The sequence below is a fragment of the Artemia franciscana genome, chromosome 2 (genome assembly GCF_032884065.1).
Source record: "Artemia franciscana chromosome 2, ASM3288406v1, whole genome shotgun sequence".
Lineage (NCBI taxonomy): Eukaryota > Metazoa > Arthropoda > Branchiopoda > Anostraca > Artemiidae > Artemia > Artemia franciscana.
Genome location: NC_088864.1, coordinates 30,885,100 through 30,900,906, shown reverse-complemented (window position 1 = coordinate 30,900,906; position 15,807 = coordinate 30,885,100). Strand labels below are relative to the sequence as shown.

Sequence of the window (15,807 nt, the reverse complement as noted above, 5' to 3'; positions counted from 1 at the left end):
GACCGAATATTAAAAGTTCTTGTGCCCTTTTATGGGCTAGAATTGATATAAGGGCAACGTGTTAGACCTTGAGTGCCTAAAACGAGGAGAAACAACTCCATATGATAAGTCAAGTTTAAATCGAACTGAAATTAAAATGAATAAAGAAATCAAGCCTAAAGTGAACAAGATTGTGGTTATCACCCCCTTGAGGCTTCCTAGGGCTGGAGTGCAACTAAAAATGAAAACTTTTTCTAATTATAATAGACAGATTTTACTTATATTGCTCTACTCTTTTCTAGTTATGTAATAGCATTTGGCAGCTCCTCGAAAGCCTACATTCACACTTCTTAGTATTCTGGTTATTGAGGTTATCTAATGATTTTGTTTAAATTTTGTTTGCATCTTGTGCTGTAGTGTTATGTGTCTAAATCATGTTGAATAACCCAACCCGTTACTGTTAGTATCATTTTAACATCTTAAAGAAATCAAATAAAAGTCAATAAGGCCTCACATCGTCCCCCAAAAATAATGCTATTAATCTATTTATGATCATCATTTTAGTTTTAAAGTTAAACCACGATACTAATTTTCATGATAATAATTATTCATTAATTCTGGATATTTTTGATTCTAAGAGGATGCAAGTTTCATCAACCTTTTCTTTCTTTTACATCGAATTTTCCAAAAGTAAAGAAGATTTTTAGCAATAGAAACATAACATAAATTTCAATTAGTAAGATTTGAAGCAATAAACATAGCTTTCAGTGAAGCACAGATAAAATTCCTTATGAGGTTTGGGGACGATATTTCTAGCAATATATTTCTCCCACTCTTATTTCTAGCAATTTCTGTCTATATCAACTTCAACTCTTTATTCACCGTAATTTGTGTTCGTTTTAAATTTGATTTCATCACTCAAAGTTATTTATGTTCGTTTTAAGTTTGTATGTTCATGTGAGATGGTGCTTGTTCCGATGCCGGTATATACTTCTCGTAGGGAAACCTTTTTCATTATTTCTTTAATAGCTTGAAGCCATAAAAGGTGATAAGTTATATACTTTTGTTTTAGGAACTTGAAGCTACATTTTCAAGAAACAGATATCCGGATATGAGCACAAGGGAAGAAATTGCGTTGTGGACAAATTTAACTGAGCCGAGAGTTCGGGTAAGATGTATTTACTTCACTGGGCACATGAAAACATACAGGATTCAACAGGGGAGAACTCAACCCGGTAAAATTCCCCTTGATAAGATTCAATCCATAAATAACTCAAGTTGACAAAAGTCAACCCCCTAGCAAAACTGACCTCGTAAAACTAAACCCAGACAGGGCTCAGCCCATGTGAAACATAACCCAGGTGAAATACAGCTTGCACATTTAACTAGACGAAATAACACCTAAGTAATTCCCATAGCTGAGCAAAAAATCAACACACTCATAATTTAATTATTGTAACGTCACGCAGGAACGGTTATATTCAACCTGAGTTTTCTAAAAAAAAATAATTCTTGTATATTTCCCACCATATATCTACGTTCTTTTTATATAATTTACCCTTTGATGAGTTTTTGAGACTTCCCCTGAAAGAAAAATCCTGTGGACTATTTTGTTTTAATAATAATAATAAAAAAAAATCTAAAAAAAGTCTAAAAATCGTCTAAAAAAGATATTGGGGCCGGGAATTTCCTCCCCTCCTCCTATATTTTTTTAATTAGTGTCAATGATTTTGAAGGGTTACAACGACTATAGTAACTATGATGGTCCCAGAACAACATGATCAATGTCTACGACTATAACAATGACATAGAAGACAACAAAAATGATAATTATCAACAACAAAAATAATAATCACAGTAAATAGTGCCGAGCACTTATGCAGGGGGGGGGTGGATCTTGGCCCCCTAAAATTCTAAGTTTTCCAGACTTCTTTGGCACTCCTTATCAAATATCAAACAAACTAGCCCCCCCCCCAGATGTCGGCGGAATATACTTTGTAACAATGATGACGATGACCACCGACAAACCAACGGTGGCATTGACAGCGATGATGATTACGCTGTCATTTGGTTCCTGAGTTATCTGGAGGTCATACGGCTGTGTTCCATTTTAGCCCCATCCTCACAGAAAAGTGGAACAATGTAACCGTTACATTGGCATTGCATAGCCTTGAACATAATGTGGTAATATTTTACCCCTGATACTTTTGAATCATGCTACCTGTACGGAAGATGGGGGAATTCTTCACCTAGCATTGACTCAAAAGCCCCTCAAGAAAATTATGGGCTTAATAATGTTGTCCTCCTATTTCCGACACAAATCCAGTGGAGAATATCTCCGAGACTCGAGCCTCTGAACCTTACAAGGCCGAGTTTTGCAAAAATTGGTAGCTGAAACATGAACAAATACATTTTAGGCTAGAAATTTCTAGATTCGCCAGGAGAGTTTTGATTGTTCAGATATATGCTTCCCTGAAGGCATGATTCAAAATTGAGAAATGTAAAACGCGATGGTGCGTATTTTTGTTTCTCCCAATTTCAGTTATAGTCCAAATTCATTTTACCAACAGGCTAAAAACCCGGGTTGGAACCTAATTTCATCGAACATGCTCAGCTTGTTATCTGTTAGGATCACCCACACCTGCAGTGGCGTAGTGGGCTAAATTTCCGTACCAGTAGGTATCTGAATATAAAATTTTAATGCACAAAGAGAAACATTTAATTGCTACAAGATATTGAACACATTTAACATGCATATAGCGTTTAATATACTCTAAGGAGGTTAAAGGTTAAATTTTATTTATATAAATAAAATTGAAAAAGTAAAATTCTTTTTCTTAATAGATAAAATTAAATAGGTTTTCATTCCCTGATATAATAACTGAAAAAGAGAATATTTGTAATATAATCAAACAGTTCGTGGTAACGAACTGTAGGAAGGAGCGACCCGGCTCAATAGTAACCAAAACTAAAAAAGTAAATACCAGTTTGATACCAGTTTTGATACCATTTTGATACCAGTAGCTACATCAAAAGAATCACATTTTAATGCTGATTTTAAATATATAAGTTTCGTCAAGTTTAGTATTACCCATCAAAAGTTACGAGCCTGAGAAAATTTGCGTTATTTTAGAAAATAGGGGGAAACACCCCCTAAAAGTCATAGAATTTTAACAAAAATCACACCATCAGATTCAGCGTATCATAGAACCCTACTGTAGCAGTTTCAAGCTCCTATCTACAAAAATGTGGAATTTTGTATTTTTTGCCAGCAGGCAGATCGCGGATACGTGTTTATTTGTTTGTTTTTTTGTTTTGTTTTTTTTTCCCAGGGGTGATTGTATCGACCCAGTTGTCCTAAAATGTTGCGAGAGGGCTCATTCGAACGGAAATGAAGAGTTCTAGTGCCCTTTTTAAGTGACCAAAAAAATTGGAGGGCACCTAGGCCCCCTCCTACGCTAATTATTTTCCCAAAGTCGACGGATCAAAATTCTGAGATAGCCATTTTATTCAGCGTAGTCGAAAAACCTTATAACTATGTCTTTGGGGACGACTTAATCCCCCACAGTCCCAGTTGGAGGGGCTACAAGTTACAAACTTTGACCAGTGCTTACATATAGTAATGGTTATTGGGAAGTGTACAGGCGTTTTCAGGAGGATTTTTTTGTTGGGGGAGGGGTTTGGAAGAGGAGGATAGGCTGGGGGAACTTTCCATTGAGGAATTTGTCATGGTAAGAAAATTTCCATGAAGGGAGCGCAGGATTTACTAGCATTATTTAAAAAAACAATGAAAAAATAAATATGAAAAAGTTTTTTTCAGCTGGAAGTAAGGAGCAGCAATAAAACTTAAAACGAACAGAAATTATTACCCATATGAGGGGCTCACCTCCTCCTAATATCCCGCTCTTTACGCTAAAGCATTTTTAGTAATTTCAACTATTTACTCTAGGGGTCACTCTTAACGAATTGGGACAAAATTTAAGCTTTAGTGTAAAGACGGGGGGGGGGCGAACCCCTTCATATATGTAATAAAAACATGAGAATACGTAAGCTAATTTATAAGTTACGTATATCTTTTACTAATAAAAAGATTCTTAAAAAATAAAAAGCTCTAGTTGCCTTTTTAATTAACCAAAGAAACGGAGGGCAACTAGGCTTCCTCCCCGCTCTTTTTTCTCTAAATCATTCGATCAAAATTATGAGAAAGCCATTTAGCCAAAAAAAAAAAAAAAATGCAAATTTCGTTTTAATTATTCCTCTGCGGAGAGCCAAAATCAAAACATGCATTGATTCAAAAACGTTCAGAAATTAAATAAAAAAACAAGTTTTTTTTAACTTAAAGTAAGAAACGAAACGAAACGAAATTACTTAAAACGAAAAGAAATTACTCCGTATATGAAAGGGGCTGTTCCCTCCTCTATCCCCCGCTCTTTACCCTAAAATTTTTACAGTTTTAAAAAGTAGAATTGAGAGAAAGAGTCAAAATTTAGCGTAAAGAGCTTGTCTATAGTCCATAGTTATAATGTAGATTTTCGTTGTTTCCGTATTATTGAGAAGTAGTTCTTAGAATAAAGACATTTTATACCTATCTTCTAGCCCTTAAAACATATAAAAATAAAATATAGCAAGTTTTCATCAACTGAAATTAAGGAATGACGCTAAAACTTCCGAACAAATCTTATTCCGTATATGAAACCCTCTGCCGGCTCCTCAACACTTCGCTTTTTACAATAAAGTTTGACTCATTGTCACAGCTTTCATTTTTAAATTAATGAAAAATGTTAGCGCAAGAAGTTAGGTGTTGAGGAGGGGGCAGCCTCTTTCATACACAGAATAATTTTGTTCTTAAGTTTTAATGTCACTCCCTACTTTCAGTTGAAAAAACTTGTTTCTTTTATGTTTTTTTATTAATTTAAACAAACTTTTCATCATAAAATAAGAATTTTTTTTTCTCAACACGTTTCCTTCTAGCCCTTTGCATTAATTCGTTAAATAATCTCAATCATCGTATTGCTTGTTCAGTAAGGCATTTCATAATAAAATTCTTTGGGTGTGTCAGTTCATTGACTGACCTATCTGACAAAGAATATAAGGTAATGAGTTTTTGCCTGTGCGGAAATACACAAATCAACATAAAATCAACACTCCAAGCCTCATTATTTATGTTTTTGTTCATTAATATTCCCCTTCAGTACCTTGGTGGCTTATTTGTAACAACAGATTGTTATGCATACATAACATCCTCTTGGGGCCGATTTTATGTACCATTTGCTTGAATAGCTATCATCTATGAGTCAATGCTAATCATGGAAGACTCGGCTAATCTTTCTTTGGGGAAAAATTTTGCTTTTGTGTGAGGGTAAGGACTAAATATATTATTTTTTTTTTTTGGAGATCATCAGTAAGTGTTGGAGAAATGCTGAGACGTAAGTACTGAAGTCACATTTGGATTTTGTTTATTTGCTTCTAAAAGTGCATTCAACTCTGATTTATTTCGACAAACATGTTAACCCTGCTTAGATGACTCTCCTGGACTCCAAAACAATAGTTTTTCCATAATTTGGTGTAATGGAGTGCTTTAGTGTAATATTTGTGTTCTGGAGAGTTTTCCATGAACACTCAACTAGAGTATCATCTCAAGTTAGACAATCTCTTAGTGTTTTTCTTTTCTTTCTCCGTTATGTTAGTCCAGGCCTATTATAACACGCTATTAAACAGTTCGTGGTAACGAACTGTAGTAAGGAGCGACCCGGCTCAACAGTAACCAAAACTCTAAAAAGTGGAATTTTGACACATAGTTACATCAAAAGAATCGCATTTCAATGCTGATTTTAAACATATAAGTTTCATCAAGGTCAGTTATACCCATCAAAAGTTACGAGCCTGAGAAAATTTGCCTCATTTTAATAAATAGGGGGAAACGAAAATCACACAATCGCATTCAGTGTATCAGAGAACCATATTGTAGAAGTTTCAAGCTCCTATCTACAAAAATGTGGAATTTCGCATATTTTGCCAGAAGACAGATCACGGATCCGTGTTTATTTGTTTTTTTCCCCCAGGGGTGATCGTATCGACTGAGTGGTCCTAGAATGTCGCGAGAGGGCTCATTCTAACGGAAATTAAAAGTTCTAGTACCCTTTTTAAGTGACCAAAAAAATTGGAGGGCACCTAGGCCCCCTCCCACGCTCGTTTTTTCCCAAAAGTCACCGGATCAAAATTCTGAGATAGCCATTTTATTCACCATAGTCGAGAAACCTGATAACTATGTCTTTAGAGACGACTTACTCTTCCACAGTCCCCGTGGGAGGGGCTGCAAATTACAAACTTTGGCCTGTTTTTACATATAGTAATGGTTACTGGGAAGTGTACAGACGTTTTCAGGGGTATTTTTTTGTTTAGGGGGAGATTTGAGGGGGGGGGGGTTACCTGGGAGAATATTTCCATGGAGAAACTTGTCATGGGGGAAGAGGATTTCAATGAAGGGGCGCAGGATTTTCTAGCATTATTTGAAAAAACAATGAAAAAATAAGTATGAAAAGTTTTTTCTACTGAAAGTAAGGAGCAGCATTAAAACTTAAAACGAACAAAAATTATTACGCATATGAGGGGCTTACCTCCTCGTTATACCTCACTCTTTACGCCGAAGTATTCTTAGTAATTTCAACTATTTATTCTACGGCCTTTGTGATTCAGAGCTCGTTCTTAAGGAATTGGGACAAAATTTAAGCTTTAGGGTAAAGAGCGAGGTATCGATGAGGGTTGAACCCCTTCATACACGAAATAAAAACATACGAATATAGAATTTCGTTACGTAAATTAATTCGTAAGTTACATATATTTTTTTTTACCAATGAAAACGTTTGTAAAAAATTAAAAGTTGTAGTTGCTTTTTTAAGTAATCAAAACATTTGAGGGCAACTAGGCCTTCTCCCTCGCTCCTTTTTTCTCAAAATCTCCCGATCAATTGCAATTAATTAACATGCAAATTTCGTTTTAATTATTTATGTGCGGAGAGCCAAGATAAAAACATGTATTAATTCAAAACCGTCCAGAAATTAAATAAAAAAAACAAGTTTTTTTTAAATGAAAGTAAGGAACAACATTAAAAATTAAAACGAACAGAAATTACTCCGTATGTGAAAGGGGCTTTTCCTCCTCAACGCCCCGCTCTTTACGCTAAAGTTTCTTACTGTTTTAAAAATAGAGTTAAGAGAAAGAGTCAAACTTTAGCGTAAAGAGCGGGGTGTTGAGGAGGGAAAGCCCCTTTCATATACGGAGTAATTTCTGTTCGTTTTAAGTTTTAATGTTGCTCCTTACTTTCATTTAAAAAAACTTGTTTTTTATTTAATCATTCTACGGCTCGAGGTGGAAGGAATTTCAACATAAATGATGTTTACCCGAAAAACATTCAGAAAAATAGAATAACATTCCACATAAGTCTGAAGCTGGGAAATGCCCCAAAAGGCGTATTTTAAAGTCCGATTTAGGCTCGGTAATAAAAATATTAATATTTAGTCTCTAAATAGATTTCTAAGGGTCTGTTGCTGGGTATTTAGACCTGCTGATAACAAATATAATCCTTAAAGTTGCTTTGAACTCAACTTTCATCGAAAAACGCAAAAAACTCGAATTTCCCATTGAAAGGCCCAATTATCTACTATACTTCAAAGACATTTTGGAATTTCATCTTATAAGTTATTTTACCTATTGAATTACGGAAATTTTAGGTACAAAATATATTTCAATCTGAATTTCACAAAGCCGAAACTTCTTAGGAAAACCTAAATTCAGCAAGAAGTCAGAAAACATATTATCTTCCAGCAATTGAAGCTGCGCTAAGAAAACATACACATTATTTATGTTTACGCATCACAGAACATGCATTTGAAAACCAATTTTCTATCAGCGTTTGACGTTATAATATTTCTCGACAGGCATTTCTTGCAAACTCCATCTATAAATAATGCTTTATTGTTGACCCGCTGTCCCCTAGTCCTTCTCACCACTGCGTTTTTGTTGGACGATGGCTGCTGCACAAGATACAGTGACAATTAACGCTATTTTATGTGGCTATATGTTAAAACTGCGTGGCTCACTCGAGGCAGCATTTCAAAAATGCAGATTTTTCTTTGCCGGGTATAGCTAGAGACATTTGACCAACCACTGCGCCTGTCAAAAAAGAACGTAAGGGATATATGGGCGTTATATATACTTTACATCTTCTATGCCACTTCCAGTTAAGAAAGAATAATTCCTTACCAGCAAAGCGAACAATCAGAGGCTGATCTTGCTATTTGCGATACGACTTGAAAAGGAGGGAATCATAGTTCACCGTTCCATTTGAACGACGCTTCAAATCATTTTTGAAGAAAAATAAATTTTGGGACCTGTGAAATTTGGCTTTCATATTTATTTTTTTATGAAAATGAAGTATAAAGCACTTTCAAAGCTGATGTTTGTCCTCAGAATACATATTAAAAGACAATCATACAACATATTCGAAGTAAAGCAATTTTTTTCCTGGGGCTAAATTCAGCCCTTTAAATGCGATTTTGGGATATTTTCCTGTTTTAAATTTTTGTGAGCTTTTAATTTGATTATCTCCAGTTCCTTCTGAACATTCTGGCACAAAAATTTTCGTGTTGTAATTCGTTCCAGGTCTGGCCATTTTCTTTCACATAGAATGGTTATCGTAGCATAGTTTATAAGAGAGTTAATAGCTGGAAAATTTTTCCGAATTTCAGGGGGTGGTTTTCCACCCTCTGAAACCATTGTATTTTTCTTAGTATCAAAAGCCCGAAGTCCCAAGTCTTGTTTGATAATAAGACTCATGATTCTCGGCGCAACAACTATTTTCCGAGCCATGATTTTTTGTTTTCGGACAGGGTTTCGATTAATTCTCGACCTAACAGTGTTGATTTGTTGATGAGATGATTTGTTTGAGTAGTTGGTGTTTTCAGTTACCTAAGCTGAATTTATCTTGTTAAGTTGCTTGGGTAGGTTCTACTGAGCTGAGATTCTGATTAACCTGTGTTTATTTGGTAAAGGTGAGTGCATATCAAGTCAGCTCCGGAACCCAGTTATTTACACAGGGGAGGTCTTTTTCAGGGCTCCAAAAAGCAAATAACATATAGGATGACGGATAAGACCAATTTTTTGACAAAGCTAAGTTTGATAAAGTAGGCCAAACCAAGGCCATGTCCAGGGGAGGGTTAAGGGGTTTGCCCCTCTCTAAATATTTATTCGATTCGTAAGCCAGAGGATCTGTGGTTTCATGTATTTTGTGGACTTAACGGCTTCATTGTTTTTGTCAATAACTAAAAGAGCTAAAGCACAAAGGATAACAAATGAAGAGATCTTTCCGATGGTGGTTCTGGCCTCTCTTGTGCCTGGGAAAAAATCTTGATTAGCACCTTACCCTCCTGTCCCCCACAAAATTTTTTCAGCTTATTAATTAGTTAATAATTTATTATTTAATTAATAATTTATTAGTTCATAATCATTACATCAACGAAGTTCAGCCAGGACTGATAAATAAAGTGATGTGACATGATAAAACTCATTCAAACGAAATAAAATAATTAAATCTAATCTTTCAAAGCTAATCTTGCTTTTTGGCAGCAAGCCTTAAAGGCCTTTTTGTAACAGGTTCACTACTAATGTCTATTGGTTTAGTAACTTTTTTTAGGTCATTTTTAACTAAATATCACGCCGAATGAAATTACAGACCTAAAACTTCGGAATTAAAAATTCAGCTCGATTCTTCAGCTTCGAGATGAAAAAAAACTCTGCAAAAGAAAGATACATTTTCCAAAAATTTCTCCAGCATCCTTCAGAAAGGGCACAGAAAGAAATTGTGTATAAATGAATGAATCTCGAGTACTAACAGTGAAGGTGGAATTCAAAAAGGGAATATCTCCTCAAAATAATTATATAGATGCCAAGCAAAACACAACATAACCGCAAACATAGATATAATGCACTATTAGCACAACATAGATATCAAATTATTTACTAAATTTGTAAATCTATAATCTGTGGCGTAAGAGCCATCTGAAGCCAGCTGGGTCTTTTATGGTCACTTACGCCTCCTGTATCCAAAAACAACTTAACAGTGCGACACAAAAACACGCGTAATATTTAACGTTTTTAGTAACTCAAAAATACGAGGTCTTTCTATTCCACACTTATGGAGAGCAATCACGGCAAGGCGGTTCTCTTTGTCTGGTGCTCTTGAGCAAAGAAAGGGGTGAGCGGGATAAGGAAAAATCAAACTTGGTGTTCGGAGAAAGGGAAAGGCTAAATAATTTTTGTCTCAAATCCAGACTAAAATAGCGCCTTTGCACTCTGAACTTCTATAAGACTTATAATTTGTGTATGGTTAAGCAGTAAGATAAATCAGAAGATACTGTGGGTTGCCAGGCTTTTGGTTCAACCTACAGCTTTATATTATACCTACAGCTATATATTAGGTAAGATCTAACCGAACCTCACCCTTGAAGATAATGCGATCAACGAAACTGTACAATATAATTAAAACAATAACAAGCATGAATATCCCAAATGAAAAAAATAAAAAATATCAATTTCAAAGGAGATGCAACCTGGTTCTATAAATCCATGGAGCAAGTATTACAATACAGTTTTTGGACAAACCGCGTAATACTCCTATCCATCATTTGAAATGAAGCAATGTTGACGTTTATTAACCTGACCCTCACCTTATGGTCACGTGGCAAAGTTACACTTTAATGCTATTATTTCCTTTCATTGAGCAATTATTATGAAAATAAGCACAATTCCACGGTTCGGACAACAAGCTTTTTATTTCCTTTCATAGTTAACAGGGACATGTAGTCTACTGTACGTTTCATAATGCATGCGACTAAATTGCGAAGGCAAGTGAGGAAATATTCCATTGTTAAGTATGATACTGCATGTCAGTCTATTTACTTGGTAAAACAGGGTGAATAGAATTTAATTAAGAATAATCGTAGCAAGGCAAAAAAGTGGCTTGATATCACCCTGCGAAACGGGTTTGGGATTTGAATGAACCCAGTTGGTTTTTCGTCATTTTTAAAGTTCTGATACCCCAGCATCACTGAAGGTCAACATGGTTCATCTATCCATGAACCAAGTCCTAACTCGTACATTTGCAGAGGTATCTCAGGTAACAAATGCTGAAAGCTTACAAAAATATCTATGCTCATTTTCAAGCTGTAGTTAAATAAATTCTGGCCCTATAAAATAAATTTATAAATTGATTTGACAGAATTCCTAAGATTTATTTTAGTTTATTGTTCTCCCCTGTAGCCAGCCAAGTGCCATATTTTATTGAAATTGATAAAGCATTTCTTGGCAGATCTTACAAAGTAATAGTTTTAATCAAGGAATTAAGAATGAACTACTAAATTTACGATGGGCAGGGACGTATCCAGAAGCCATAGAGCGCCAAAGGGGTAAATCTAAAACAAACAGAACTATCATAAGGACGAGGTGTAGCTACCACCCCTTCAGCCTCTCCTCTATTCTTTCCATTAAAGCATGACTTTTTACCGCAGTGATTCGAGAATGGGACATGAGTTATGCAACACAGTAGGCCTATTTAGTTCCAACTTTTTGGATAGGTAGTCGGTGAACAGAACATTTGCAATAGCTAAACTTACGGCAAAACATAAATTAAACCTTAGAGCAAACAGCAGTGAGGTGGGGGAAAGCAAACCCTCATAAATGAACTTATTGAGATATTAAATTCACTAAAAGGGTATTTTCATGAATAAACGAGCTATAAACTACAAACAGAATAAAATACGACATTAGAGTTACAACCACCTTCATTGGTCAAAATTGTTAACATCGCTCCCTCCTTTCATTTGAATAAAACTAGTTTCACAATGTAATTTCAGCCTGTTAACTATGTTTATACTGAGTAAAATGACGATTACATAGTAATTTGCTTGAAAACTGAACTACCAGCGCACCGAATAAAAATACCTAGTAGATAAAAAAAAACTTAATGCAACATTTAACCGAATGACTATTTTATGATTGCTCGTCCTTTGAGCAGGAATTGGCTGACATTGTTGCTCTACTGAGTGAAAAGGAAAAAAGTGGTAATTTAGTGAGGTACGAATTTATTATACTTGTGTTTTACCACCAAGTAACGATTAGTTTCTGTTTCCTATTTTCAAAATGTCATCTATTATATTGAAATTTTTCTATAATTGAAACTGTTTGTAAAAGAAGTCCTAAAACCCACACCTGGAACTTTGAATAATGTGTAGACAGTTTGAAAACCACATTATTAAACAATGGTTTGCTCTGCTTTTAGCAAACTTGTCACCTCATAAATATCGGCATCAAACAAAAGTGTAGCATTAGCTTGTTAATGATTAGTAGCGTATGTGATTCAAACTGAAAAACTCATTAGGATTGTATTTTATTAGCCCCTGTTTTACACATTAAAGAAGGGTCCATCCCAGCATCCATTTGCGGGATGTTTTATGGTCGGAACAAAACTCGGTGACAGTCTATTTCAGGGGGCTAGCAGGGGAACAATAAAGTCTTGCAATGATCTGCACCTCATTTCATCCTTGAATAAATACATGGCGATGGTTGCTTTTATTTGGTTAATCAAAGTCATTGCAAATGAGAAATGATGGGAAGTAGATAAATAGATTCGAGCTAAATGGTGTGAAAAATGATGAGACTTCATTTCAATGACGAAACAATCTCTGTTGCAGTTATAATGATATACGAGTTTAATGGTTACAATATTAATGTATAACTATAAACCGATTTTCTTTAAAAGTGATATACATCTAATAAGGTTTACAAAATCAAAACTAAACATAGCAATACGAGTTTAGCCTGTATTAAAGGGTATTTGAATTATATCTGATAGATATATCCATTGTTCCTCAAGTTATCAAATTATAGTGTCTAATTTCTTTAGCTGCTACATTGCCTTTACTATGATTTTTTTTTTCCTTAAATAGCAATCATAAATGACAAAAAAAAATTTGTAAGAAGCACGTTAATTTTTTTTTCAATTCATTTGAACGAAAAAAATGCACATTTTAAACGCTATATCCCCGAAAAGTACTTATATATAAGATATAATCTCTAAAAGACAAAAACCCAGAAAGTAGTGACTATGAACCTTCTTACCCTCCAGAACAAGATTGTAGTAATACGAAAAAAAAGCTGATACTCACTAATCTGTTACGTAATGGCTTTAAGCTATACCTATTTCCATGGTTACACCTTTAGGAACAACATAGTAAAGAACGAACCCAACTCCATAGTAAATAAAAACTTAAAACGTGTTTTAACAAACACGGTTTTTTAAAACCCTGCCTCTACCGAAAAAATACTTGCTACGACGCTCTGCTTTTTACGCTAGAGTTTTATACTGTTTTAAAAAGTAGAGTTAAAAGAAAGAGTCAAACTTTGACGTAAAGAACGAGGCGTTGAGGAGGGAGCAGCCCCTTTCATATGCGAAGTAATTTCTGTTAGTTTTAAGTTTTAATGTCGATCCTTAATTTCAGGCAAAGAAACTTGTTTTTTTTTAACACGAAAGGATGATATTATGTCTTTTTTTTTTTTTTTTTTTTTTTTTTTTTTTTTTTTTTTTTTTTAATAAAAAATCATGCCAACTTCTTTAGTTTGATCGACTAAGTTAAAAAGATTTTCTCTTGTAAGGTTTATTGTGTATATTAAAACAAGAAAAAAAATCAATAAAAAAATTATATGTGAAGTAAAGAGCGTCGAAATTACAAAAAAAAAGTTAGAATCTGGTCTGGTCCCTGATACGCATGCCAAATTTCATCGTCCCAGCTTATCTGGAAGTGCCTAAGCTAGCAAAACCGGGACTGACAGACAGACCGACACATCGACAGACCAACAGAATTTGCGATAGCTATATATCACTTGGTATACCAAGTGCCATAACCATTTTTTTCTTTCAATATTTTGTAACGGAGAAAAAAAAATTTATCACAGATTTGTTTTTTGGGAAATAGTTCTAATATTTTGAAAAATATTCAGACGATTCTGGGGAAAGTTTTGAACCATGCTCCTCATTGAATGGGATAGTTAAAAAATAAAATATATAGAGAAAACGGTTGTAATATTCAAACAAAGCAGTGAACAAAAAAACAATAAATTTTAAATGATATAAATCTGACTTTCCTTATTGTTTTATTATATTTTTATTATTTGAAGCTAGTTTTTATTTTCTTGTCCCCTGCTTTTTTAAAAGTATTATACCAATTTTCTCTCATATTATAAATTCTATTAAATTCAAAGTGACTCAGACGGACGGAAAAAAATTATCCTTACGAAAGTAATTCCTTGCCAATTTCCACCAATTCCTTGCGACGCGAGGGATTGAACCGCTGACCCGTCGATCATGAGATCAGCGTTTATCCACCACGCTATCGCAAGGTATTAGAATGTTTTATTTTTCTACGAGTTCACAAAGTTCACAAAATTTCTATAGAAAATTTATAATAGCTGATTTGGTTTTTCCTTTGGGAGTGGGACTGAGGGTTAAGCAAAGCAATGGATTATTTTCCAATCATGAATTTGATCATTTTATTTTCTTCTTTACTTAGTTATGCTAGTTTTCTTAATATGTTTCTTTTGTTCTTCCGATATATGACTTATTTTGCGTTATCACTTTAATTCTGTTGTAATTTTTTTCTTTTTCGATATTGAAATATTAACATGTATTCTATATTATATTCTGATTTACTTTGTTTCTTTTTTTGAAAAACAAAATATGAATTGAATTATCAATCTGTACATAAAAGTATGTCGAAATTACTCCATGGTAAGAAAAAAAAGACATTCTGCTATAGCACATACAAAATTTTACAAGTTTCGGTTTTTATGGTATTTCCGTTTATAGAGGGATCCTCTGTCATGTCTTAATGTGAAATAATTTGTATATCTGCATGCATGGGATTTACCTGGGGGTGTCGGATTTACCCCAAACCTGGGGTAAGTTTGATCTTCTTGAGATAGGTTACTTTGATGCCGTAACTCACAGAAACAACAGAGATTGCGAGCTTTCTAGATTGTGAAGAATATTACTAGTATGATTAAAAGCAACATCAAATAGTTTTTATTTGTTTACTCCTAAGTAATTTCAAGGCCAAATTAAGCTGAAAAAACTAGATAAGGGTACAGGATTACTTTTGGTTAGTTCAAAATACACCTGAACATACCCTGAAAGTTTCAACTTAATAATCTAAACCCTTTCTGAAATATTGCTGGTACACCCTTTTGACAATCTACATCTTCATAGTACGTTTTGATCAAGTTCAACATACCCCTTATCATTCCCTGAAATCCCTACCTTAATACCCTTAGGTTCAATTGTACCAATAGCTACAGTAGCCGTAGTAGTAGCATTAATAACACTATGCACATAGCACCTTATATTTTTTTCAAAATCCTCCTTAAAACAGGCGGAATAATTCAACTTATTTTCGCAAACATATCCTGGACCATTGCTGTTACGTCCCTTTGACAGCCTCTATGCATATGGTATATTCTGATTTAGTTCAATACTGTCACAACATTCTTTCATATTTTCACCCTTAGATTTGGTTGCAATACTATAGGTAGAAGCTCTAATGATAGTAGCAATATCAGAAGTATCAATAGTTGTGGTAGTAGTAGCAGTAGAACCAGTAGTAGTAGCATGCAAATATTTGCCTCTTGATTAGTTCATTATCTTGTACAACTAGGCCTGTATGTTTTGACTTCATACTGCAAGCCGTTCCTAAGAAATTGCTGATACGCCCTTTTGAGAAC

At 34.4% G+C, this 15,807-nt stretch overlaps 1 protein-coding gene across 1 annotated transcript in view; it reads left to right on the top strand.

Annotated features, from left to right (window-relative positions):
* LOC136040138 (pituitary homeobox x-like) overlaps positions 1 to 15,807 on the top strand; it is a 58,528-nt gene that overhangs the window by 24,276 nt on the left and 18,445 nt on the right. Inside the window, exon 3 of the mRNA XM_065724253.1 lies at positions 1,052 to 1,147. Coding sequence (XP_065580325.1) covers positions 1,052 to 1,147 — 96 coding nt within the window. The remainder of the gene's footprint in view (positions 1 to 1,051; positions 1,148 to 15,807) is intronic.